This window comes from Erinaceus europaeus, chromosome 7 (genome assembly GCF_950295315.1).
Source record: "Erinaceus europaeus chromosome 7, mEriEur2.1, whole genome shotgun sequence".
Taxonomy (NCBI): domain Eukaryota; kingdom Metazoa; phylum Chordata; class Mammalia; order Eulipotyphla; family Erinaceidae; genus Erinaceus; species Erinaceus europaeus.
In genome coordinates this window covers 106400763-106427050 of record NC_080168.1, presented here as the reverse complement: position 1 = coordinate 106427050, position 26288 = coordinate 106400763, and the positions used below count along the sequence as shown (strand labels likewise).

Genomic DNA, 26288 nt, shown 5'->3' with positions numbered 1-26288 from the left:
GTAATTCAGGCCCTGTCTCTCCCTGCAGAGAAGTGGGTAGTTGTCCTCTGTCATTCTTGCCCAGAATACCCAGCAACTTCACATCTCAGTAGTTGGTGAAACTGCTGAGGCCAAAAGAACCTTTTCCTGGGTCAAGCTATGCCTTAAGATGGTTCAGGAAGATTCGTGGAAGGAAACCCTATTCTGGGGTGAGAAAGGTGAATGGCTCTGCATTTTCTGGCTCAGGTGAGGGGCACCCCAGGTGGGGAAGGAGGTAATCCTGGAGGAGCCAGCTTCTGTCTCCCATCAAAGTGTGTGCTGGGGAAGGAGACCCGATGAAGAGCCTGAGGGCTCAGGAGTGGTAACCAGTGGGTGCTGGGTGTCAGGGTGCCCCTTGACTCTTGGTCCAGTTCTCTGATTCCTACCCCTGTCCACAGCCACCCCCACTGCAGGCTCCAGAGCGAGCCGGTCCACCAAGGACGTCTGTGGTGACACCTAACTGAAAGCCACCTCCTCCCCAAGCTGCAGTCCTCTCCTGACCTCAGAAGGTCCCCAAGAGAGGGTGCCTTCCAGACAGGATTGGACCTGCCTGGTGGAGGCGGGACCCCGTGCTAGCTGGCGGAAGGGTATTTAAGGCTGGGTGGAGTTGGAGGTGGTCAAGGACAAAATGAGTGGGCTGCGGGGAGCCAGGCACTGCCCGGGCTCAGGAGAGGCCTCTGACCTGAAGTCTCCCCCGGACGCCAGGCTCCGGGAACCTCTCACCGAGGCCCGCTTCCAGCAACTCTTCGGGGGCACGGACCCTGAGTGGCAGCCGCAGCCGCAGGGGGAGCTGGGCTGGTCCAGGTGGTGCGGGCTGTGGAGGCGGTGGGCTCGCGCCTGCTCTTGGCCGGGGGCGTGGCGCCTGCTGAGGGCGCGGCTGCCCCCGCTCCGCTGGCTGCCCCGCTACCGCTGGCGGGCTTGGCTGCTCGGGGACGCGGTGGCCGGAGTGACCGTGGGCATCGTGCATGTGCCCCAGGGTGAGCCGCCCCAACACCAGCTGGCTAAGGGCGCGAGCTCTGAGAAGCGAAGCGCAGGGCGGTTGCGGGGCTGGGCATGGGGAAGCCAGGCGGTGGGTTAGTGTGCCTGAGGGTTGGGGACCGGAATCTGAGACCAAGTTCTAAGTCAGTACTCTGGGGAGCTCCATCTGATTCCCCGCCCCTGGCTCCCCCAAGCACCCCTCATCTGCGCAATCCTGCGAGAAGCCAGGGCCGAGTTACGGCTCAGGGATCTGGAGAGGGGAATGGGTCTGCCCCCCAGGACGCCAGTGGACACGGGTCTGTAACCTGGGTTCTGTGACCTCCCACAGAGGACCTTTAACTCCTCAGTTCCCTTCTGCGGCCAGAGTCTTCATTCTAGTTCCTAAGAATGTAGGGAGGGGTGGCCTCCTGGATGGAAGTCGCCCATCTTTTCCTTCCAGGATGCACACACGAAGATTCCTTCTTCACCCTCAGGCATGGCATTTGCCCTCCTAACCTCCGTGCCCCCAGTATTTGGACTCTACACTTCCTTCTTCCCCATTTTCATCTACACCCTGCTGGGTACTGGGAGACACCTATCCACTGGTGAGTGACCCAGTGGCTCCTCTTTTCTGGCCCTTGAGGTGGGCCAGGGTTTGAGACTTTGGGTCTTGGAAGTTCCCTAGTTCTTCCTCCCTTCCTTGCCTCCCCCACCCTCCCTTCCACCCTGCTAGGAACCTGCACCCAGGCGGTGGTGGAGGTGCTTGCTGTATGGGGTGGGCCCAGAGAGGTGGGACTAGATGCAGACTTTTGTGCTCTGTGAAATATGGCTAAAACGAGAATTTGGAACATCTGGACTTAGAAGGGGAGAGAGAACCATGGTCACCACTAGGAGCTTTAGTCTGTGGGGCCTGTGCAGGAATGGTCAGTGATGCAGTTTAGGGGCAAGTTTTGCCGGCTGCTCCCTCCACCCCGTTTTGTTGGTTCCAGTACTGAACCTCTTGTTCCCCATTGGTTTCACCTGCACAACCAACTTCTAGGAGAAAGGGGGTCTAATTGTAGTAACCTTGGCGACAACAGGGAGTCAGGGTCGCTGCTGTACCCTAAGAGCCACAACTGGTGACCTTTGCACCCCTCCCCCAGGAACTTTCGCAGTACTCAGCCTCATGACGGGCTCGGCAGTGGAGCGGCTGGTGCCGGAACCCCTCGCGGGGAACCTGAGCGGAATCGAGAGGGAACAGTTGGACGCTCAGCGGGTTGGGGCGGCTGCGGCCATCGCCTTCGCGAGCGGGGCGCTGATGGTGAGCGAGGGATGCGGGGGGGGGGGTGGAGGGTGGAGAACCTGGGGCTCAGTGCTGGGGGCCCGGTGGGGGCAGGGAGGGTGCCCAAGGTGAGAGCGCTTCTTCTGCCCTGCAGCTGGGGATGTTCGCGCTGCAGCTAGGGGTCCTATCCACCTTTCTGTCGGAGCCTGTGGTCAAAGCGCTCACCAGCGGGGCCGCGCTGCACGTGCTTGTGTCCCAGCTGCCGAGTCTTTTGGGGCTGCCCCTCCCGCGCCAGATAGGCTACTTCGCTCTCTTTAAGGTGGGGGTGAGAGAAGAGGGGAGGATGGGACTCCAGCCGCCCGGGGAGGAGGGGGAAAGCCCAAAAGGAAATTCGGACTTGGGCGTGGAGGGACAGTGCGTGCCCCGTGTCTGGATGGCAGCCGGGAGAGACGGCTGGCCTCGGACCCTCTGGGTGCCCCTCTCGCCCCTCCGCACCTTCCCGGCCCCGCTCACTCCCCTCCGCCCCTGGGCTCCGCGCGCAGACGCTGGCCGCCGTGCTGACCGCGCTGCCCCAGAGCAGCCCCGCAGAACTGACTATCTCCGCGCTCAGCCTGGCACTGCTGGTGCCGGTCAAGGAATTGAACGTGAGATTCAGAGACAGGCTACCCACCCCGATCCCGGGGGAAATCGTCATGGTGAGGATGGCTCCCTGTTCCCAGTCCCTGTGCACCGCAGACCCTGCCCAGGCCGGAGAAACCGGCCGCTGCCGCCCCCTTGTGGCCTTGCAGGGAGGTAGACCAAAGGACGCTTTCGTTGGCCTCCCTCCGCCCAGCCCATAACACTTAGATCCTCTTCCTCCTGACAGTGCCCGCTAGAGCACCTCCGCTTGTCTCCTCCTCACTGTAACTTTGCAAGCCCACCTACTCCCTCCCCAACTAGAGAAATATCCCATGTCTCCACAGAAATCCCACGCGGCCCTAGTTCTAGCCCAGCTCCTTCCCTTAGATGGTTAGGCGGTGGTCCTGTTCTCCAGGATCCCCCTGAACGCGCTTCCATCCTTCCCATCCCTCCGAGTAATTCCAGACATGGATGCTATCATTCCTTTTGTCCACCTCCCCCACTCCTGATCTTTGCTGTAAGGCAGTTGCCAAGCACCTATTCAACCTACTACCCTTCATTACAAGTCCCTTATATGGAATTCCTTCTAACCTTTGCCAAGGCCCCTTCTCCTCCCAAACCCTAATTTCCTTTACTTCCCAGGTGCTTCTAGCCTCTGTGCTTTGCTTCACGTCTTCCCTGGACACAAGATATAATGTCCAGATAGTGGGGCTACTACCAGGAGGGTAAGAGAGACTCATCAGCTTTCTCCTTATACTTCTGCACTCCAGTGACTTGTGTCTTGCCCCATCCTGTTCCCTCCCTGTTTCCCCTTTATCCTTGTCATACCCAACTCACCCTGACCATGGATTCATCTCTCTCTAGATTTCCCGAACCCCTCTTTCCCAACCTGGCAGAGATGCCCAGGATTCTGGCCGACTCGCTGCCCATGGCGCTGGTTACTTTCGCTGTGTCTGCCTCACTGGCCTCCATCTATGCAGACAAGTATAGCTACACCATTGACTCCAACCAGGTGTGACTCTGACTGGGAATGCCAATGTCATGGAGGAGTCGACCTGCTAATGTGATTCACTCCATGCCTTTGCATCTCTCTTCTTCACCTATCTGTACCCCATCCCCACCTCCAGGAGCTCTTGGCACATGGTGTCTCCAACCTCATCTCTTCCCTCTTCTCTTGCTTTCCCAACTCGGCCACGTTGGCCACGACCAGCCTGCTAGTGGATGCTGGGGGGAACACACAGGTAAGAGCACCTTCTTGAGTGGGGGGGAGGATGGGGGCATTCAGGTCAAGTGACGATGAGGGAGAAACAGGTGGGAGATTGCTAGAGACCTGGATGGCACTTATATAGAGAAGGATGGGAATTTGTGAGAGAGGGTGAGTCAGGGTGAATAGATAACAGTTAAGTTCCACTAAGACCTTTGTAGATTCTAAGCAGAGTCTGCAGCAGAATCCTGTTTAGATCCTCAACTGACAAGTTTATAGTGCCCCATATGTAGTGCAATGTAAAAATATTACAAAACTGTGAGATGGGAGTCGGGTGGTATCGCAGCAGTTAAGTGCAGGTGGCGCAAAGCGCAAGGACCGGCATAAGGATCCTGGTTCGAGCCCCCGGCTCCCCACCTGCAGGGGAATCTCTTCACAGGCAGTGAAGTAGGTCTGCAAGTGTCTTTCTCTCCCCCTCTGGCTTCCCCTCCTCTCTCCATTTCTCTCTGTCCTATCCAACGATGACATCAATAACAACAATAACTACAAAAATAAAAAAAGGGCAACAACAGGGAATAAATATTTTTAAATAACTGTGAGATACCTTTGAGAGAAAACTCTGATTTCCTCGCATGAAGGCATTTAAAAAAGAAAGCATACATTCGAATCTCCCCTAAAAGGGCTGGAGAGACAGCATAATGGTTATACAAAAGACTTTCATACCTGTAGCACCGAGAACCCAGGTTCAGTTTCCAGCACTGCCATAAAGCAGAACCGAGCAGTGCTCTGGGGTCTCTCTCTCCCCACTCCATTCCATTATAAATAAATGAATAAATGTTTTTAAAAAGAATTTCCTCTGGGCGGGGGAGACAGCATAATGGTTACGCAAACAGACTCTCATGCCTGAGGCTCCTAAGTCCCAGGTTCAATCCCCCGCACCACCATAAGCCTGAGCTGAGCAGTGCTCTGGTGTTTTTTTTTTCTCTCTCTCTCTCTCTGCATCTCTCTCAAAAATAAAAATAATAAAAAAATTAAAAAAAATTTCCTCTAATATTTTTGGCTTCTTTTCCTTTGTTGGTACCCTAAGCATGTTGTCGGCCTACTTTTTGTGTAACCCACCTATAGCTTTTATAATGAGGTGGTCCCCGAATCAGAGAAATTGAATTTAATCTAGGGGGATCCTGGTGAGTAATGTGAGAGGTAGGTGTGAATGGCAGAATATTAAGTAGGAGTATTATTAAGAGGAGTATTAAGTAGGAGTAATATTAAGAGGACTCCGGAGGAGAGAGACATCTAAGGAAAAGTCACACCTCTCCTCCGCTCCCTCCTTCCCTGTAGCTAGCGGGTCTCTTCTCCTGCGTAGTTGTCCTGTCTGTACTGCTGTGGCTGGGGCCCTTCTTCTACTACCTGCCCAAGGTAAGGAATGGAGGGGCATGGGGCTGACTGGGAGGGACAGCTATATTCCAGCATACTGAGGTGGTCAGCTCACCTCCTCTGTCCCCAGGCTGTCCTGGCCTGCATCAACATCTCTAGCATGCGCCAGATGTTCTTCCAGATGCAAGAACTTCCACAACTGTGGCGCATCAGTCGAATGGACTTTGTGAGAAATGGCACCCTTCCTCCCAGACTGTTTTCCCCTCCTCTCACTCCCCCCCCCCATTTTCTTGTCTCTTCTACCCAAAGCCAAGTTCTACGTCTTGGTCCTTAATCCTACAACTCATCCACCCCCAATATGCATATGCATACTGTCTAAGTCCTTTGCCCAGAGACAAGGTGAAGAATGTCCTTTGAATGCTCTCAGACCTGAATGTAGTAAGTTGCTGGTGCAAGGTCTGAGGCCCCCTGTGCCTTCTTCCTGTCTTACTACCCTCCGGGCCACTTTCCCTCATCATTTGCCCTGTGGTTACTGGAGCCCTTCCCTGGCAGTGAGGACCTGCCCTGCTTTCTGGCCATTTCACTAGCCCCCATCCCACCCCATATCCTGCAGGTTGTGTGGATGGTCACATGGGTGGCTGTAGTGACCCTAAGTGTGGACCTGGGACTGGCTGTAGGTGTCATTTTTTCCATGATGATGGTGGTCTGCCGCACACAGAGGTGGGAGCAGCAATGAGTGGAGTTGACATGAGGGGTGGGGAGATCATAGAATACTTGGGGTGACCCTTAATCTTGCCAGGCTGGGACTTTGACCCCACTTTCTGCCCAGGGCACAGTGCCTGGCACTTGGACTGGCTGAGGGGACGGAGCTCTACAGGCCACTGAGAGACAGCCACAAGGTGGGTGGGCTACAATGAGAAGAAGAGGGGAGGGGCTGGGCAGTGGTGCATCTGGTTGAGTGCACATGTTATAGTGCACAAGGACCCAGGTTCAGGTCCCCAGTCCCCACCTGCAGAGGGAAAGCTTTGTGAGTAGTGAAGCAGGGCTAGAGGTGTCTCTCTCCCTTCCCTCTCAATTTCTGGCTGTCTCTATCCAATAAATAAATATAATTAAAAAAATTTAAAAATGCAGTGCGCATTAAAAAAGAAGGGAGTCGGGTGGTAGCGCAGTGGGTTGGTGAAGTGCATGTGGCAAAAAGCACAAGGATTGGCATAAGAATCCCGGTTCGAGCCCCTGGCTCCCCACCTGCAGGGGAGTCGCTTCACAGGCGGTGAAGCAGGTCTGCAGGTGTCTATCTTTCTCTCCCCCTCTATCTTTCCCTCCTCTCTCTATTTCTCTCTGTCCTATCCAGAACAACGGCATCAATAACTATAACAATAAAACAACAAGGGCAACAAGAGGAAATTTAAAAAATGTTAAAAAAAAATAATAGTAAAAAGAAGGGTAACTTGGGAGGTGACTCAGCAGGTAGCATCCTAGACTCAAAAGCATGAGGTCCTTTTTTTTAAAATTTTTTAATATTTATTTTCCCTTTTGTTGCCCTTGTTGCTTTTCATTGTTGTAGTAGTTATTGTTGTTATTGATGTCATCATTGTTGGATAGGACAGAGAGAAACGGAGAGAGGAGGGGAAAACAGAGGGGGAGAGAAAGACAGACACCTGCAGACTTGCTTCACCACCTGTGAAGCGACTCCCCTACAGGTGGGGAGCTGGGGGCTCGAACCGTGATCCTTATGCCGGTCCTTGCGCTTTGCGTCACGTGCATTTATCCTGCTGCGCTACCACCCGCCTCCCGAGTTCTGTCCCCAGCACTGCATATACCAGAGTGATGCTCTGGTTCTCTCCCTCTGATCATTAAGTAAATCTTAAAAATGAGTGTTTCTGATTTTAGTCAAGGGTCCTAGTCTTTAAAAAAGAAGAAAACAGGGAAGATCAAACAAGGATGTTTCTCCATCGCTCTGCCTGTTTAGCTCCTCCAGGTCCCAGGGCTCTGCATCCTGAGCTACCCTGCCCCACTTTACTTTGGGACCCGCGGGCAGTTTCGGCGCACCCTGGAGGAACATCTGGGGCTCCGAGAATGTGGCAAGGTGAGGGGCTTGGTCAAAGGGAGACAGGTGGGGGACCCCAAGGGGGGGAGTCATTATGCTCAAGAAGTGTGTGGTCATACATGTGTTCCAAAGTGATGACTGTTCTCTACCTACAGAGGACCCCAAAGACAGATGGCCCATCTGATGCAGGTGAGATGGGGTATCAAGGAGAGGGACTGGCATGTCCCATGGCTACTCCTTCCTGCCTCCTTCCTTTTCTAGCTGCTCAATCTGTCAGGGTGGTCATCATTGACTGCAGTGGGGTCACCTTTGCAGATGCTGCTGGGGCCAGAGAAGTGGTGCAGGTAAGGGTGGGTGGGAGGGGAAAGTTCCTCCAGCGTTGAACGAATGTGGTCCTCTGAGTTCAGGGTTATCCTCCTGGCCCACCCCTGCAGCTGGCCAGCCGCTGCCGAGATGCCGGGATCCACCTTCTCCTAGCTCAGTGTCCTGGTAAGAGGGACGGGCACTCCGCTCCGCTCGGCAGTGGGGGATGGAGACACTTCTGGCAGGGAGGACACAGTGTGGACTTTGCCCCTGAGTGCCAGACCCTGTCTTCATACAGCCCCGGTGCTGGAGACACTGACCCAGGCAGGTCTCCTGGATCAAGTGACCCCAGAACAGCTGTTTGTGAGTGTGCAAGATGCAGCGGCTCATGTCCTCTCGAGACCGGTAAGGAGACAGGGTGGGGGGACAGGGGTGCAGTGGGCTGTGAGGCCCTGGCCAGAACAGGGAGTGGGAAGGGAGCAAAAGAGGAAGCAAATGAGGGGGGTTACCTCATCTGTCCCTCATGTGTCCCTTCCATCCCTTCTCCAGGAGCTCACTGATCCAAAAACTTGCACAGTGTGGGTCTGACCTGGGCACGAATGTGATGGCCCCAACAATATGTGTGCTAAGTAGTGCAGCTAATAAAGTGAAGCTGGGTGCCTCTGGGATTCATGAAGTGAGTCTGGATGCCTGCACACGGACCCCCACCCTTTCCTGCATGCCCATAGCACTGCAGACACCTTGAAAAATGGCTTTCACCTGTGTGTTCACAGCCACCACTCCGGCTTCAAAGTCACCAGTTCTCATCATGGGGGGTGGGGCTGGAGTCTGTGCACAGAGTTCTGGATCCAGACTAGGTAGATGGGGGCTCCCCACCCCCTCAGTCACCAGGAAATGAGGGAATTTCCACGTTATGTTCTTAAGAGTCCCCTGGGCTCTTTGGCACTTGGAAAAGGGGCCCCCCAACACACACTTCCTGTCCCCTAAGAAAAGGATCTGGAAGAACTTGGCACTGGCTGTGGAACCAGTTATGGCTCCATCACACTCCTGGGCACCCCCAGAAAGGAGGAGTGTCACCAGGACAAGTCCCTATTTGGGATGGGAACTTGAAGGGGGTGGGGTGATAGGAGACTGTCAGTGTGTGGGGGGGTTTGCTAGAAGTTCCTGGCAGGATCCAGGAGGCAGGCCCAGCCTGACAGTGGAAGGCTCTGAGCAGCCAGCACGCCATCACTCTGTGGTCATGCACTGCAGCCGGTGTTTGAAGAAGAGCAGGCGGTACCTGGCCACCTGGCTTTCTTCCTTGGATCCTGGGTAGCGGTACTGGGCGTAAGTCTCTGCCCCAGCATCTCTGGGTGTCCAAGGCAGCTTCAGCTTGGATGCATGATCCACAACTACATCTGAGCAGGAGCCCACCTGAAGGGAACCAAGGCCATCCAGGAAGAATTCTGGGGGTGGAGAGAAGGGGAAGGGGTACACAGTGAAGAGCCTGGAGAAGGCAGAAGATGAACTCTGGGGAGCTGGGCGGTGGCACAGTGGCTTAAGCAAACATGGCGTGAAGCACAAGGACCGGCAGTAATAATTCCAGTTCCAGTCCCCGACTCCCCACCTGCAGGGGGTTTGCTCATAGGCGGTGAAGCAGGTCTGCAGGTGTCTATCTTTCTCTCCCCCTCTGTATTTCCCTCCCCTCTCCATTTCTCTCTGTTCTATCCAATGATGATAAACAAGGGCAACAGAAGGGAAAAAAAAAAGTGAACTCTGAAGGAAGAAAGGAAATGTGGGGTGTGGGGGCGGGATGCATATAAACTCCATTTCTGGGAGTTGGGTTGTAGCACAGCAGATTAAGCACACATGGTGCAAAGAGCAAGGGCCGGCGTTAGGATCCTGGTTCAAGCCCCCGGTTCCCCACCTGCAGGAGAGTCGTTTCATAACCAGTGAAGCAGGTCTATAGGTATCTTTCTCTCCCCATCTGTCTTCCCCTCCTCTCACCATTTCTCTTTTCTATCTAACAACGACATCAATAACTACAGCAATAATAACTACTACAACAATGAAAAAACAAGGGCAACAAAAGGGAAAAATAAATATAAATTTTTTTTAAAAAAACTCAATTTCTTTTATTTTTAAACTCCATTTATAAGGACCTTTGTTTTATTCTTTTTATACAATGGAGTCAATATATAATATTTACGTATATATCTGAGTTCTTGACTACAGCACTGGTTGGTGACACCAGCTCTGGCTATTGACAAAGATTAAACCAGGGACCTCTCATACACATGCAAAATCTGTGTGCTACTGCCGCCTATCTCCCCACCTCAAATGTATTTACTGACTTCCTGCTTTGAAAACAGGACCCTCCCCCCCAGAAGTTTAATCAATGTCCAAAGGGCTGCTTCAAGTGTGATCTAAACCAGGGGGAGCCACTGAGAGGGGGGGACGCAGAAGTAGCAAGTTACAGTGTGTAAAGGAAGGGGAGCAGTTCAAGGAGGACCCAGCAAACGGTCTTGTTGAGTGTGGCGGTTGAATGGTGAGCTGGCAGCGGGTGGGATTCTCGCTTAGCCTGAAGGCAGGGCAAGGTCAACCTTAGGTCAACCCTTAGGACAACTCTAGATCCGCCCCTCAGCCCCCTGATGACGGATGGAGGAGCACCCGAGCCCCTAGCGCCCCTAGTGTCTGGGGGTGGGGATGGTACGTGGCGGGGGTCTCCCTCCCAGGCTCCGCGCCGTGGGTGGGGAGAGAAATTCCGCGCCACTCACCTAGATGCGCCACGCGGTTGAGCCGCGGGTCAAAGCCGACCTCCCGCACCTTGTCGGTGCGCGCCAGGAAGAAGTTGACCACGCCGTCGGTGACCACGCAGCCCGGGAAGCCGGCGAGCTCGTGGTGGAAGCCGCGCTTCTGGCGGAAGCAGTTCCCGCTGCCCGGCGCGCCGGGCTCCACGCTCAGCTGCTGCCGGTAGGTGGTGGCATAGCCCGAGATCTCGCGCACCGCGCCGCCCACCTGCGCCGGGGCGAGCGGGGTTCCAGCCGGAGGGCGGGCTACCTCCCGCGCCCACCCCCTTCCCCGCGGTCCCCCGGCCCTGCGGGACCCAGCTAGGCCCCCAGGCTCCCAGAATGTGGTCCAGAACTGGCCGCTCCCCCAGCAGCCAGCTGGAGGCCACACCCCCCCACCCCGGCCCCCTAGTCCCGCAGACCCTCCCCTACCAGGTCCAGGGAGGTGCGCTCCAGCACGTCCACGAGCCTCTCCAGTCGCGTCCGCGCCGTGAAGACGAAGTCGTCGTCCACCCACAACACGTACTTGGTGGTCACTTGGGACACGGCTAGGTTCCGGCCTGCGAACCAGCCCTGGGCAAAGGCAGGCATAGTTGGTGAGGCCCTGTAAGGTAGGGCAGACTCCTCTGCTACCTTTCCAGCTTTCCTCACCCCTACTCAACGCACCCCTTTCCAGACAGGAATGGCGGAGAAACCAGGTTAAGACCAACGTGTAGAGCCCCGCTGTGTGATTCCATTCATTCCTTAACTATTTGTTGAGCGCTCACTATGTGCTAGTAAGCAACATTCCAAGACTGCAGAGGAACATAGATAGGCATGGTCCCCGTCCCCACCCATCTTCCAACCTGGGAATCCTGAGGCTTTGATAGGTACCCCAATGATTCCCGGGCAAAGTTCTGGAGAAGCGGGAGTTAGCGCGCCCCCTCCCGGAGCCCTCCGGGTGCACCATTCTGCCAGGCTGGCCGCGCACCTTGCCGAAAGGCATGAGATAGTGCTCTATGTAGGGGCCGCTGATGCTCTCAGGCTTGTCGCTGTCATCTGCGATGATCACGGTGACCGTCGGGTAGAAGCGACGGATGCTGGAGATGAGTGTTCGTAGGCGGTTGTAACGGAGGAAGGTCTTTGTGGCAATGGTGAGCAGAGCACTGATGTTGTACTGGTCTGGGAGCCAGGTGGCAGGGTTGGGTTCAGAAAAGGGAGGGGGGTAAGGCGGGAGGGGTTAAGGAGCAAGAAGGCAGCCTGTCCCAGGGCCACACCTTCCAATCTGCTCCCCACCAGAGCTGGATCTAAGTCCCTGCCCTAACCAGTCTCACCTCCCTCAGGTAGAGACTCAGTTGGGTATAGCCGAGGGTTGGGTGGGTGTCGTATTCGGATGGTGAAGATAGCTTCATGTCCCTCTGTGGAAAACCGGACTGGGAAGAAAGGACATGATATGTGGTTCCTAGGACTGGAACTGGTGTTTTTAGTAAATCAGTATTTAAATATCTGCTCTGTGTACCACCCAAATCACCCTCCCCCATGGAATTTACATTCTAATGGGAGGCTGAGGGAGAGAAAGGCAGTTAAAGATTTAGGAACAAGCTAATCTTTATTGAAAATGCTTTGTTTTGGTACTAAGCTAAGTACCTTTTAAGTAACTATATGAACTCATACTATGTGTGCTTAACCCGGTGCACCACTACCTGGTCCCTGACTATGTGAACTCACAATACACACAATACCCCTAACTAGGTGTTAGTCACACTATGGGAGAACTTTCCCATATTTATACAAGTAATCAGTGAAGCTGAGACCTAAGCAGTTTGGTTCCAGGCTGAGTAAATAAGAGATTTCAGTTTGCTGGTTAAATACTGAATAGAAAGTAGGGTGGCAAGCAGTGGCATACCCAGTTGGAGCCCTCACTCCGCACCTGCAGGGGGAATGCTTCATGAGTGGTGAAGAGGGTCTGCAGGTGTCTTTCTCTCCTTCTGTCTCCCTATCCGCTCTCGATTTCTCTCTGTCCTATCCAATTAAAAAAAAAATTCAGAAAAAGGGGGGGGGGAGGCCACCAGAAGCAGTGGATTTGTAGTGCTGGCACCACGCCCCAGCAATTGGACACAAAAGAAAAAAGAAAAGTAGACAATCTGTATAAGTACTGCGCACTGATTGTGCCACTGGAGCTCAAAAGTAAACAATTTGTGTGAAGACTTGACAAGACATTTGAGCCAAGAGTCAAAGAATAAGAAGGAAGGTGATCTGTTAAAATCTAGAGGAAGGGGGGCCAGGAGGTAGCGCATCAGGTTAAGCGCACATGGAGCAAAGCACAAGGACCAGCCTAAGGATCCTGGTTTGAGCCCCTGGCTCCCCACCTGCAGGGGAGTCACTTCACAGGCGGTGAAGCAGGTCTACAGGTGTCTTTCTCTCCCCCTCTCTGTCTTCCCCTTCTGTCTCCATTTCTCTGTCCTATCCAACAACAACAACAACAACAATGATAAACAAGGGCAACAAAAGGAAAAAAAAATGGCCTCTGGGAGCAGTATATTTGTAGTGCAGGCATTGAGCCCCAGTGATAATCCTGGAGGCAAAAAAAAAAAGTCTGGAGGAAGAGTTTCCCAGGCAAAGTTTGGGAAAAGAAGTGTAAACCCTTAAATGTGGGACGAGGCTTGTTGGAGCCATCCTTGGAGCTTAGGAGGAGAAGCAGGAGGACTAGGACATGCCCTTCTGTAGAGGGCAAGCTCCTTTGCCCCTCTAGTAGGTATTGAGCTGGGAACAGACTTTGAGTTTTGTGGCTTCTGGGGCAAATCACTGCCTGGGGCCCCATAGTTTGCTCTAATGGGGAACACACCCAAGGTTTAGATTTCTTCCCTCTAGCCAGCTCCAGCCCCAGATGAACAAAGGCCCCTTTACTCCCTCCCTGGCCCTGCTGGCCTGGCTGAAATGTCCATTGTGTGACTGGGCAGCTCTGCCCATTGCCTGAGAATGACCCCCACACCCTTTGCTCTTTGCCCACTCCAGCCTTTCTGGGTTCTCTTTGTTTACTCTGCCTGACCCTGCCCCTTCCTAGGCCTCGCACCTGCATCTGCTGTGTTTGCCTGGTGGCTTCTGCTGCTGTAAGTGACCAGCTGCAACTGCCGATTGAGTTGGTCCAGCCCCGAACTGGTGAGGGTGAGATCTGGCTGCCCCTCACCAGTGAGTGTCACTCCAGTCACTTCCCCTGCCACGTCCCAGGTACCCAAGGAGGCAGATAGATTGACCTGAGAGAGGGAAGTGGAGTATATGGTGAGGGCCCAGATCTCCCTCTTGTCTTCTGGTTCCTCCCTCCCTTCTCTGGCAGTCGTTTCTCCCTCCCAGCAATCTTGAAGCCCACCTGGCCTCCCTGCCTACTTCCCCCCACTCTCACCTGGTATATATCCTGACCAGCAGCAGCTTGCAAACTCAGTCCTGGGAGGAAGGAGGGGGTGGGATCAGAACCACGAGTAATTCTAAATCTCCTCTCACTTTCTCTTACCTTTCACCACACACAACAGAGAACTTCTCTCCCCGTTTTGAGGCCACAGCAGGGCACACTGCAGGCACAGTTGAGAGTAACTACTGTCCTTATTCCTTCCCATCAAAGAACTTTATTACTTTATTTTGTTTATTACTGAGAAAGACAGGGAGAGAGGGAGACAGAGGAAGAGAATCAGACATCACTATGGTACATGCACTGCCTAGGATTGAACTCAGGACCTTATGCTTGAGAATCCAGCACTTTATCCACTCTACTCCCTCCAGGACCGCTCAAAGAAGAACTTTAATTTTTTTGCTTGCTTGTTTATTTGAAAGAGAGAGAAAGAAGAAAAGAAAAACACCAGAGCAGTACTCTGGCACATGGGATGCCAAGGGGTTGAACTTAAGGCCTCATGCTTGAGAGTCCAAGACATTATTCCCTGCATCACCTCCCAGGTCTTAATAGTACTCCTTCCATGACCTGCCTTCAGTCCACCTAACCACTGATCAGTCAGGAACAAAGAGATTCTTCTCTCAAATCCTATACAGCTTCAGTCTGTCACAACTCTAGAATCCCTCCTGCCCCTTCCTTGCAGCTCATGAGCCCTTTTGGAACTCAAACACCCTAGCATCACAAGCCCCTCCCCCACCCCTTCTGAATCATATCTCATTCTCTATCACCCTCTGTCCCCACCCCATACACACAGGCCTAGATTCTCCACCAGGACCCTCTTTCCTACCTGGCACCAGGATGCTCCTGAGGGGCTGAACCTCTACACCCTGCAGGGGGTACTGCAGGGGTGAGTTGGCAGGGGCGATGAGCAGCTGATCAGCAGCAGCCTGGCTCCTGACAATGGAGATGGGGAGGTCAAGGAACAGTCGGGGGTAGGGTGGCCCACCCACTCTCAGCCTCTTCTACTTGTAGGTGCTGCCTCCTTTAGGCCGGTACCTTGAAAGGAATGCCTGGAACTCCCGTTCCCTGGAGGCCAAGGCAGCTCTCAGCTCATCAGGGCCAAAGGCCTTGGTGAAATCAGTGGCTTGAACGTGCCTCTGGAAGGGGAAGTGGAGGCTTCCCCCAGTGGATTCACAACTACAGTTCTTGGGAGTCAGTAGCCTGGAGTGGGGAGGAAAGATCACTAGAGGCCGGTCAACTCTAGTTCTCCCACACAACATGTAAACTGTGCGTTAACACCTTGGCCCTGCCCACCCAGTCACTATCCCTGTAAACACTACTCTTCAAATATTTCCCAGGAGGAGGAACTACAGATTTAGGGTCTACCCCCTATATCTGGATTTTACAGAGGTGTGGAATAGGACCAATGACTAGGATTTCAGAGTCGCCTACCCTCATTTAGGATACCTCCACCCCCAAATCTTCACACCTGAATCGGATCATCCTGTGTCTTTCAGGGGGCCTCCCCTGACTGGACACCAACCCGTCACCATAGTGAGATGCAGGGAGGGCAGGCTTCCCTCAGACCAAGACTCGGCACCAGACAGATCAAGACCTCCCACTTAACCCTTCCCCCAGACTATTTCCCAGGAGGAAACAAAGCTCCCCGCACTCTCCGTGCTCCCTGCACTCACCCCACTACTTGCTCCTTGATCCTGACAGGGATGTGTGCATAGCGGGGCTCAGGGGCAAGGTCAGGCAGCTCCAACCTGGCGGCCGGGCCCTGCAGGGGCGCCCACCGTGTAAGAGGCGCGTGGAGGCCACGCGTGTCCCGCGTGCTGGCGTACAACAGCCCTAGTGAGGCGCAGGCGAGCAGCGGCACCAGCACACACAGGGCCCGGCGGCCCACCCGCATCCTATGTGGCAGGGGTGGAAAGAAAGGAGTGGGTTGGGACCCCGGGCCCCGCGGGTGTGGACTGTCCCGCAGAATCCCCCCCCCGCCGCCGCCCCACGCGCTGTCCACACCTCACAAGCCAGAACCAGCGCAGCGAGTGGTCCCCCTTGCTCCCCTCTCCCCGCCTGGGGTCCGGGCCTCCTTTCTTCTCTCCCGCATCTCGGCTTCCTTCACGCACAGAGGCCCGGCCTCTGGATGGAGACCGGGCTGCGGCGGTGCAGGGCCCCTAGTTTCTGGAGCAGCGAGTCCCCGCGCCCACCCCCACCGGCCCGGCCGCCGCCCCAACCGCGCCCTGAACATCAGCTAGCCCGGCGTGGGCTGCGGGCGGCGGCTCCGCACCCCGCCTGTCACGTAAACTGCAGATTCATGCCCGCGCTCCTGGGGCCCCCGGGAAGCCTGCTGGGCGCGGGGTGGCGGGGCGAGCGCCACCTCCCTCCGGCCTCCAGCGCTGACCCCGCGGGCACTGACCTGCCTACCGCTCCGAGGCCGCGGCGAGGTCCCGGTCCAGCTCGCTCCAGGCGCTCACTCTCGGACTGGGGGTCTTCATGGGGCCGGGGGCGGCCAGATGGGGGCGCCGGGCGCAAGCCTGAGAATGCGGGATCCCGGAGCGCGCCCGCGTCCTCCTCCGGCTCGGGGCTTGTAGACCACCACGCTGCGGTAGCTCCGGGCGTCTCCTGCTTGGCTGCGGCGCCAAGTCCAGAAGCCGCTTCACTCCAGTTCTAGGAACAAAGCCGAGACTCATCGACACCTGTCCCGCTTGACGGGCCTTGAAGGCTCTGGCCGCCGCCCGGGACTCGCTGCGGCGGAGCCTCCGCTTGGCGCGGGGACAGAGAGAGAGAGCGCGCGCCAGGGCGCCTGCTGGCGGCGGCGGCGGAGACTGCGGCGGCGCGAAACCAGCCGGGAGCTGCTCATCCCCCCCCCCCCCCAGTCAGCACCCCCTCCCAAGTCTTGGAACCCGGTCATCTCAATTCTGTTTTCTACTCATTCAGATACTCTCTCATTGAACCTGCAGGCAAAGAGAGACAGTAAAGATTATGGAGAGGAAGTGGGCATGGGTGCCCCATTTCAAGGAAATGTGGTTAGTTAAAATGAGATTAGAGCCTGGAAAAAAAAAGTTCTGATTTTACTGACAGAAATTCATAGCCTTCCCCATCTTCTTCCCCCTTTTTTTAAAAAAAAATTATTGTAGTTATTATTGTTATTGATGTCGTCATTGTTAGATAGGACAGAGAGAAATGGAAAGAGGAGGGGAAGACAGAGAGGGGGAGAGAAAGACACCTGCAGACCTGCTTCAGAGTAGGTGGGGAGCCGGGATTGAAGTTGGGGGGCGGTCCTCAAACCAGCCCTTGAGCTTTGCTCCACCTGCGCTTAACCCATTAGGCTACCGCCCGACTCCCCCTTCTTCCCCTTTTCTAATAGCTTCAAGAGATCGACTCTTCCCTTTAATGCATCTTATTTGCAGGAAAGGAAACCTGCACTGTGGTTAATACTTCTTGTAACCTTTAGAGTCTTGAAAGACTTCCTTTCTAACAGTTGAATTTTTGGCACCAAGATCCTGTGGTCCCATGGTTTTAATAATAATAAAAATGCATCAAAACTTTTAAACCCTAAGAGAAGATAGAAAATAATATGAAAAGGGGGGGAGGGGAAGAATGATGAATTGTTGAGTGAATTATGTACAAAGAAATAACAGATCGAAAAGGGGGAAATGTATCCGTTCTTTACACTAGCATAAATTCCAGTTCTATAATTTACTTTACTATTACAAGTGGAACTGTAATGTTGGAGAAGGTGGCTTAGGGATAAAGTACATGCTTGTTAGGCCTGAGGTCTCAGGGTTGGATCCTCAAGCACCACATGGAAGCATCAACGGCAGAGACAAGTGGAACTGTGTGTGGGAACACACCCTAGGCCCATAAGTCACTTCCTCATCACTCTGGTATGAGAACACTTTGCGCCATTAATCTGAGAATAACCTCAACGGTTGTACTTCTCGGAAACCGCTTCAGCAAAACCACACCTGCTTCCCCTTTGCAAAATAAAATAACCCTGCCCGCCAAAATTCCGCCCTCCAAAAATTCCTTTAAATATCAATGCCCAGCACATAATAAACGAAGAACTGCTTGACAGACTTCCGCGCTGCGTCTGAGTGTCCTTTCGGGCTGGGGGGCTGGTGGCAGCGACCTTCTTCCCCCGGGGGTCGGGGACCGAGATCCGAGGGTCCCGACACTGTGTAGATGAAAGAGTGGTGCTTTGGGGGGGGTCTCTTTCTCATAAAATTATAGGATAGAAAAAGTTGGGCTGATGGTACACCTGGTTAAGTGTACATAGTACCATGCACAAGGACCCTGGTCCCCACTTGCAAGGGGAAAGCTTCACAAGTGGTGAAACAGGTCTGCAGGTGTTTCTCTGTATCTCTCTCTCTCTCTCTCTCTATATATATATATATATGGATATATATATATATATCTCCTTTCAATTTCTCCCTGTCCTATCAAATTAAATAAACAAAGTTTAAAAGAAAGAGGAAAATTAGGCTGAAATCGGTACTGTAGCCCTGGATAGAGCCCCTAGGTTGACTACCTATAACATCATATAACAATCAAATGAAAATATAAAGTTCATGAAAGAAATGATGGCATTTAATTTTCACTTTAAAAAAAAATCTATTGATTTTATTCACTGGATAGAAAGAAAGAAGTAGAAAGGGAGAGAGAGAGAGAGAGAGATACCTGCAGCACTGCTTCACTGCCGGCACTCCCGTGAGGTGAAGTCCAGCAGGAAGGCAAACTGACCGGTTCTCCCTCGCTCGCTCAAGAGATGATGCGAAATAGAGACAAGAGAAACAGGAGAATTAAGGCACTCTCAACTCTCAATTTATTCAGGGGTGGGCTTGGATATATATAGAGAGAAAGTTAAACAAAGAACATTTTTCAAATACGAAATTACAGGTTTCTTAAAGGTCAGCTTGACCCTATGGTAGGGGCCTGGTATGACAAGAATTGATGTGGATACATAAAGGTCAAGATAATTAGTCTCCTGATGCAGGCATTTAATTATCCAGAGGCATTTAAGAGGAGAATAGGGGTTAAACCAGTTAAGGCAAGATAGAGAGAAGATAAGCAAATTAAGGACATGAAGGGCACTGTTAGGAGTGTGTGATAAGGTGTGTTCTCCTTTGTGATCAGAAAGTGAGGTGAACTTTGAGTAAATGAACCTTAAAGCAGGCAGCCATGTGGCCTGCAGTTAGCAAGGAGAAACTGTTAGATCTCTATGGGCTTGAGAGGCTAACAAGGCAAGCTTAGTCTGGGAGACTTTTTCCCTCTTGGCTCACCTCTATGATGAGAGAGACTAACAAGCGGGGTGTCTTTCCAGACCTCCATCCAAGGGTGGGAGAGCTCCCCTAAGCTCTACCAAGCTTTCACATAGTCCCACACTTCACTGCTTTTGAACCTTTCCCCCTGCAACTGAGGATTGGGACCTTGAACCTGGGTCCTTGCATATTGTAATGTGTGCTTAACTGGACAAACCATTGACCAGCCTCTGTACTTTTTTTTTTTTAATATATAATATTTATTTATTCCCTTTTGTTGCCCTTCTTGTTTTATTGTTGTAGTTATTATTGTTGTTGTTGTTGATGTCATTGTTGGATAGGACAGAGAGAAATGGAGAGAGGAGGGGAGACAGAAGGGGAAAGAAAGATAGACTCCTGCAGACCTGCTTTACCACCTGTGAAGCAACTCCCCTGCAGGTGGGGAGCCGGGGGCTTGAACTGGGATCCCTACACCGGTCCTTGTGCTTTGTGCTACCTGCGCTTAACACACTGCGCTTCTGCCCAACTCTCCTCTATACTGTTTTATAATCTTGGTGTGGGGGAAGATTTCAAAGTAAGATAGAAAGGGAAAGAAAGGGAGTCTGGCGGTGGTGCAGCAGGTTAAGCGCACGTGACGCAAAGCACAAGGACCAGCAGAAGGATTCTGGTTGGAGCCCCCGGCTTCCCACCTGCCAGGGAGTCGCTTCACAGGCAGTGAAGCAGGTTTGCAGGTGACTATCTTTCTCTCCCATTCTCTGTCTTCCCTTCCTCTCTCCATTTCTCTCTGTCCTATCCAACAATAACGACATCAATAACTACAACAGTGATAAACAACAAGGGCAACAAAAGGGAAAATAAATAAAGAAAGAAAGAAAAGAAAGGGAAAGAAACGCAATAACGACAGCAACAACACCGATAATAATAACCACAACAATGATAAAACAACAAGGGCAACAAAAGATGAAAAATGGCCTCCAGGGACAGTGGATTTGTGGTGCAGGCGCCGAGCCCCAGCAATAACCCTGGAGGCAAAAAAAATACAAAAAAACCTGGTGGCAAAAAAAAAAAAAAGGAAAGAAACATCGGTCTGGGGAACAGGTGGTGGCACACCTGCTTAAGCACACACATTATAGTGTGCAAGGACCCAGGTTCAGGCCCTTAGTCCCCACCTGCAGGGGGAAAGCTTCACAAGTGGTAAAGCAGGACTGCAGGTGTCTCTCTGTCTCTCTCTCTCTCTCTCTCTGTCTCTCTCTCCTGCTTCAGTTTTTCTCTATCTCTATCCAATAATAAAACTAAGTTATAATTTAAAAAATACACTTAAAATATTGGGCTGGAGAGATAGCATAATGATTATGCAAAATATTTTGATGCCTGAGACTCCTTGGTCCCAGGTTTAATCCCCAACCCATCATAAGCCAGAGCTGGTTTATTTCTTTGTATCTCTCTCTCTCACTCTCTTTCTCTTTCTTTCTTTTTTCCCAATGCAAAATAGGTTTATTCATTTGTACAACAATGAGGATTTGGACAGTAGATAAAAAGATTGATAAAATAGAAAATGCCAGAATTCTTCCATTGACTTTAGGACTTGCCATGTTCTTGTAGAGATGAAGTTTCTTTCCTGGCTTCTTGCAGAAGCCGTCCAGTTAGTCAGTCTCTCTGCTTCCTGTTGGGCCAGCCACTCTGTTTTCCCAGATTGTCTAAGCTCCTTGCTTGTGTACACAGGATCTTTACCGTGAAACATTTGAGATTTTTGTCATTATCCCCAGAAGTCAGGTCCTTCAGTTCTTGCAGAATTTTATCTAAATGTGTCTCTAATTTTAGGAATTCACCACCAATCCTGCCTGGTAAGAATACTGAAAGGAGGGGATCGGGTGGTGGCGCAGCGGGTTAAGCGCACATGGCGCAAAGTGCAAGGACCCGCATAAGGATCCTGGTTCGAGCCCCTGGCTCCCCACCTGCAGGGGGATCGCTTCACAGGTGGTGAAGCAGGTCTGCAGGTGTCTATCTTTCTCTCCCCCTCTCTGTCTTCCCCTCCTCTCTCCATTTCTCTCTGTCCTATCCAACAACAAACAACATCAACAATAACAATAATAACCACAACGAGGCTACAACAACAAGGGCAACAAAAGGGGGAAAAATGGCCTCCAGGAGCAGTGGATTCATATTGCAGGCACTGAGCCTCAGCAATAACCCTGGAGGCAAAAAAAAAAAAAAAAGAAAGTTTACTAACTTCTACCCATTAACCCTTACATTAGCTATTTAACTCCACAACCTCTATATTCATCATAGATGCCTGTAAGTGGGAGCAGGGAGTCTGTGGTGAGGGTAAGTAATAAAGCCTCTCTATATTTAGGTGAAGACCACAGTCTGTTGGTCCGGGAGGTGGTGCAGTGATAAGGCTTTGGACTCTCAAGCATGAGATCCCGAGTTTGATTCCCAGCAGCACATGTGCCAGAGTGATGTCTGGTTGTTTCTCTCTCCTCCTATCTTTCTCATAAATAAAATAAAAATCCTTTAAAAAAAAAAAAAAGACCACAGTCTGTCACTCATACTATAAGCCACCTGTAATTCTGGCTTTTGGTCTGAGTCCAGCTAATTGAGAAGCTATAGTGGTGACAAATAGATCTTCTTCTGAAAGCCTCTTAATAGGTGCAGCAGCTTCAGCTTCTAGGCCATTTTTAGCCTTGTAACACTCACTGCCATAATTGTTGTCACTATGTACTTTCCCTGGGGATCTTTCTCTCATAGTCCCCAGGTATATTTGTGCATATCCAATATAGCCAATAAGTCTTTAAATTATCAATGTAAGGAAAATAGCTTCAGTTTAGTCTTAGGACTCCCCACTTTGCAGTTAGCCCTAGCCTGCTGGGGACTGTGCCATACAGCAGGCCTGACTTGCCTCCACCATTTGAAAAAAATATTTATTTATTTATTCCTTTTTGTTGCCCTTGTTGTTTTATTGTTATAGATACTGTTGTTGTTGTTATTGATGTCGTCTTTGTTGGATAGAATAGAAATGGAGAGAGGAGGGGAAGACGAGAGGGGGAGAGAAAGACAGACACCTGCAGATCTGCTTTACTGCCTGTGAAGCGACCCCTCCCTGCAGGTGGGGAGCCGGAGGCTTGAACTGGGATCCTTAGGCTGGTCCTTGTGCTTTGCACCATCTGCGTTTAACCCGCTGTGCTACCGCCCAACTCCCTAGGCCAAGTAATTTATTAATTTTTTTCCAGATGATTATTATTATGTATTCCAGAGCTTGCTTCCATTTACTCTGAAATTACCTTGTTTATTGAGCTTGTTGATTGCTGGTTATAGTGCTAATTTTCATGATGACCTTTAAACTTTTTTTTAATTAAAATTTTTTTTTTTTTTTGTCTCCAGGGTTATCACTGGGGCTTGGTGTCTGCTCCTGGAGGCCATTTTTCTCATTGTTGCTCTTGTTATTGTTGCCATTGCTGTTGTTGTTGGATAGGACAGAGAGAAATGGAGAGAGGAAGGGAAGACAGAGAGGGGAAGAGAAAGATAGACACCTGCAGACTTGCTTCACCACCTGTGAAGCAACCCCCTTGCAGGTAGGGATCCGGGGGCTCGAACTGGCATCCCTACGCCTGTTCCTGTGCTTCGTGCCATGTACGTTTAACCTGGTGTGCTACCTACTGCCTGGCCCCCGACCTTTAAACTTCTAATGTGCTAGTTTCTCTTTTGTAAGAAGTTTCTTTCTCGTGTGCATGTGTGAATTGTCTTGGTTGGGCTTCACTGTAGATGGCAGAGACCACTCTAGAGGGTTACTGCTGGACATTAGGTAGCTTTGGAAGCTGGCTTTACTGTTGGCAATAGTGCTTTTAGAAATAAGCGTTTTTAGTTGTCACAATGACAACTGGTGAAGTTACTGACAGTTGTGGACAAGTGTCTGCTAAGCTGAATGTTCTACAATGAATAGAACAAGGCTCAGAAAAAAGACTTGCCCTTCCCAAGATGTCAACAGAAACTCAACTGAAAACAATGACTTAGGCAGAATTTGTCAGGAAAGCATCCAGAATTACGCAACTGTCATTACTAGCCAAGCTTAGTTTGCAGCTGAGTTTATTTGCCAACCTGTTTGCAAGAAGTGTCCCCAAACAGGGAACTATTAACAGTACCTTCCCCACCCCCCTTACCAGAATGTCAGAAATGGGCAATTTGCCCAAAATAGAAAGGTACAATATACAAGATATGAATTTAGTAAGGTCATTTTAATGTTTTTCTTTTGTACAAAAGGGTGTCCAGATCCACCAAAAGTCTAGCAGGCTTCCCACACGGGGTGGGAAGACCACCAGGTTTTTATTCCTAACTTGGGTTTGAAACTCCCCTGTTCTCCATGGGTTGGCTATGTTAATCACAATCTTATCACAGTTGGGTAAGAGAAGAGGGGAAGGAGGGTGGGTGGTGGTGTTTCTGGGTGAGCGCACATGTTACAATGCTCAAGGATCCAGGTTCAAGCTCCCAGTCCTCACCTGCAGGGGATAAACTTCACAAGTGGTGAAACAGGGCTACAGGTGTCTCCCTGTGTCTCTTTTCTCTCTCTCTCCATTCCTCTCAATTTCTCTCTGTCTATAACCAATAAGTAAATAAATATTAAAAAGAAAGAACCTGCCTTATAAAAGAGAGAGAGAGAAGAAAAAAAGTGCATGGTTGGGGTGTATAGGGGTAGGGAGCAACTCTGTCTTCTTTTATGTGACCACCACCATGTAACCATCTGGGATTCCGTGACATCTAGGGGTCTGTGATAAGAAGGAGACGAGAATATTTATCCAAAGCTAGGTGGCTGGCAGCAGGCACTTGGAGAACACTCTTTGAATGGAAGATTATTTCTCACACAGAAAGCACAGCCCACAGAAGTGATCCCTCCAAGTGGGAGGGATCATTTGGGGGTCATTTCTCCCCCCCCAATTTAGGGCCTACCTTAATATTAGAGTTACACCTGCTTGCAACTCTTTCATTTATTTCTCTTTTATTTTACCAGAGTACTGCTCAGCTCTAGCTCATGGTGGTGTGGGAAATTGAAGCTGGGATTTTGCATAACCGTTATGCTATCTACCTCATCCCCACCCTATTTAGGGCCTATATTAACTCAGATCTTTCAGGTGAGCATGTGATCGGCACTGCAAGGCATTGGGCAGAACGTCTTTTTTTTTTTTCTTTTAATTTCTTTATTGGGGGATTAATGTTTTACATTTGACAGTAAATACAATAGTTTGTACATGCGTAACATTTCTGTTTCCCACATAACAGTACAACCCCCACTAGGTCCTCTGTCATTCTTTTTGGACCTGTGGTCTCCCCCCCCCCCCCCCCCAGAGTCTTTTACTTTGGTGAAATACACCTAACCAGTTCAGGTTCTACTTGTGTTTTCTCTTCTGATCTTGTTTTTCAACTTTGGGCAGAATAGTTTTTAGCACTCCTGTTTCCAGGAAAGGTTGTAGGGATTGTACGCATACCAGTTCACTTTGGAGTGGTGAATTTCCCTTTCTCCCCTTTGCCTCCCTCCATGCTGAGTGGTTTTGTGACTGTCTCCCCAGCCTCCAGGGATAATTTGCATAGAATAAACCTAGCCAGACTAGGGAGTCAGCATAATGGTTATGCAAAAGACTTCCTTGCCTGAAGTCCCAGGCTCAGCCCCCAGCACCACCATAAACCAGAGCTGAGCAGTGCTCTGGTCTCTGTCTCTCTGTATCTTTCCCTTTGTATCTTTCTTTTTTTTAATTAATTTTTTTTATTATCTTCATTTTTTATTTATTGGATAGAGAAAGTCAGAAATTGAGAGGGAAGGGGGTGATAGAGAGGAAAAGCAACAGAGTGACACCTGCAGCCCTGCTTTACCACTTGTGAAGCTTTCCCCTGCAGGTGGGGACCGGGGGCTTGAATCTGGGTCCTGGTGCATTGTAATGTGTGTGCTCAACCAGGTGCGCCACCACCCAGCCCCAGAGTAAATAAACACCCCAGATCAAATCGGTGGGGTTTACAGTTAACAATATTTATATACTATTCCCACATTTGGGAGCAACTCTCTTCCCTGATCCAGCTTTCTAGTTCTGTTCCCAAATCTGACACCATTTCCCCAGACAATACCTTTGTTCCACCTGCATGTTAACTATTGGGCTCAGGCAAAAACTAGTAAAAGTTATGGGCCCCTTGGAATATACCTAAAATAGACCTACTTACTAATTTTTTTTTCCCCAAAACGCAGACCCCAAATCTCATCTGCTATATTCTTGTCTTTAGGCTCCTGATTATTCAACAATTTGTTCTGCTTTATATCTTAATGCTTTTTCAGCCACCAAGTTGCAGATGCTACCATGAGGCCAACCTGACTTTCCTGGGCAGACAACCTCACCGATATCTTCTGGAGCTCTGCCTCCCCAGAGCCCTGCCTCACCAGGGAAAGAGAGAGACAGGCTGGAAGTATGCATGGACCTGCTAACGCCCATGTTCAGGAGAGAAGCAATTACAGAAGCCAGACCTTCCACCTTCTGCATCCCATACTGTCCCTTGGTCCATGCTCCCAGAGGGATAAAGAATGGGAAAACTAGCAGGGGAGGAGATGGGATATGGAGCTCTGGTGGTGGGAATTGTATGGAGTTGTGTACCCCTCTTATCCTAAGGTCTTGTCAATATTTCCACTTTATAAATAAATTTGTAAAAAAAGAAAGAAAAAGTAAATAAGTAAAATATTTTTTTAGATGTTCTAGGGAACTTGGAAGGAATTTGCCAAATTAAAGAATTTTTATAGGGGCCGGGTGGTAGTGCACCTGATTGATCACCCGTGTTACAGTACACAGGGACCTGAGATCGAGCCTCTGGTCCCCACCTGCAGGGGGAAACTTTATGAGTGGTGAAGCAGGGCTGAAGGTGTCTATCTCTCTCCCTTTCTATATCCCCTTTCTCTCTCAATTTCTGGCTGTCTCTATCCAGTAAATAAAGATAACGAAAAAAAATTAAGAATATTTATAAAAAACAAAGAGGCGGGAGTCGGGCGGTAGTACAGCAGGTTAAGCGCAGGTGGCGCAAGGCATAAGGACCGGCTCAAGGAACCAGGTTCGAGCCCCCGGCTCCCTACCTGCAGGGGGGTCG

At 51.1% G+C, this 26288-nt stretch overlaps 2 protein-coding genes across 13 annotated transcripts; one reads left to right on the top strand and one right to left on the bottom strand.

Moving 5' to 3' along the window:
* Positions 1–220: 220 nt before the first annotated feature.
* Positions 221–8450, top strand: SLC26A10P (Solute carrier family 26 member 10). 10 transcript variants are annotated; one of them, XM_007534943.3, is made up of 18 exons: positions 221–995; positions 1470–1580; positions 2118–2275; positions 2391–2555; positions 2779–2931; positions 3497–3579; positions 3719–3866; positions 3982–4095; positions 5397–5474; positions 5563–5658; positions 6046–6152; positions 6262–6331; positions 7402–7518; positions 7635–7668; positions 7741–7823; positions 7914–7968; positions 8081–8187; positions 8332–8450. In XM_007534943.3, exons 1-18 carry the CDS (start codon positions 647–649, stop codon positions 8368–8370), a joined length of 2067 nt encoding a protein of 688 aa, XP_007535005.1. In that variant the 5' UTR covers positions 221–646; the 3' UTR covers positions 8371–8450. The 10 variants fall into 10 exon arrangements, with proteins under 10 accessions (XP_007535005.1, XP_060051034.1, XP_060051032.1 ...); XM_060195051.1 differs by having other exon boundaries at positions 7635–7823; XM_060195050.1 differs by having other exon boundaries at positions 223–995; positions 7795–7823; positions 8081–8450.
* Positions 8451–8531: 81 nt separating this feature from the next.
* On the bottom strand, positions 8532–16707 carry B4GALNT1 (beta-1,4-N-acetyl-galactosaminyltransferase 1). 3 transcript variants are annotated; one of them, XM_060195061.1, is made up of 11 exons: positions 16334–16707; positions 15711–15827; positions 14968–15132; positions 14759–14865; positions 13930–13970; positions 13603–13783; positions 11864–11962; positions 11521–11711; positions 10983–11123; positions 10539–10779; positions 8532–9227 (listed from the first exon to the last, which is right to left on the bottom strand). In XM_060195061.1, the coding sequence occupies exons 2-11, from the start codon at positions 15824–15826 to the stop codon at positions 9010–9012; spliced, it is 1500 nt and encodes a 499-aa protein (XP_060051044.1). In that variant the 5' UTR covers position 15827; positions 16334–16707; the 3' UTR covers positions 8532–9009. The 3 variants fall into 3 exon arrangements, with proteins under 3 accessions (XP_060051044.1, XP_007535001.1, XP_060051043.1); XM_007534939.3 differs by having other exon boundaries at positions 15606–15827; positions 16334–16706; XM_060195060.1 differs by lacking the exon at positions 16334–16707 and adding an exon at positions 15937–16131 and having other exon boundaries at positions 15606–15827.
* Between the last annotated feature and the right edge of the window lie 9581 nt (positions 16708–26288).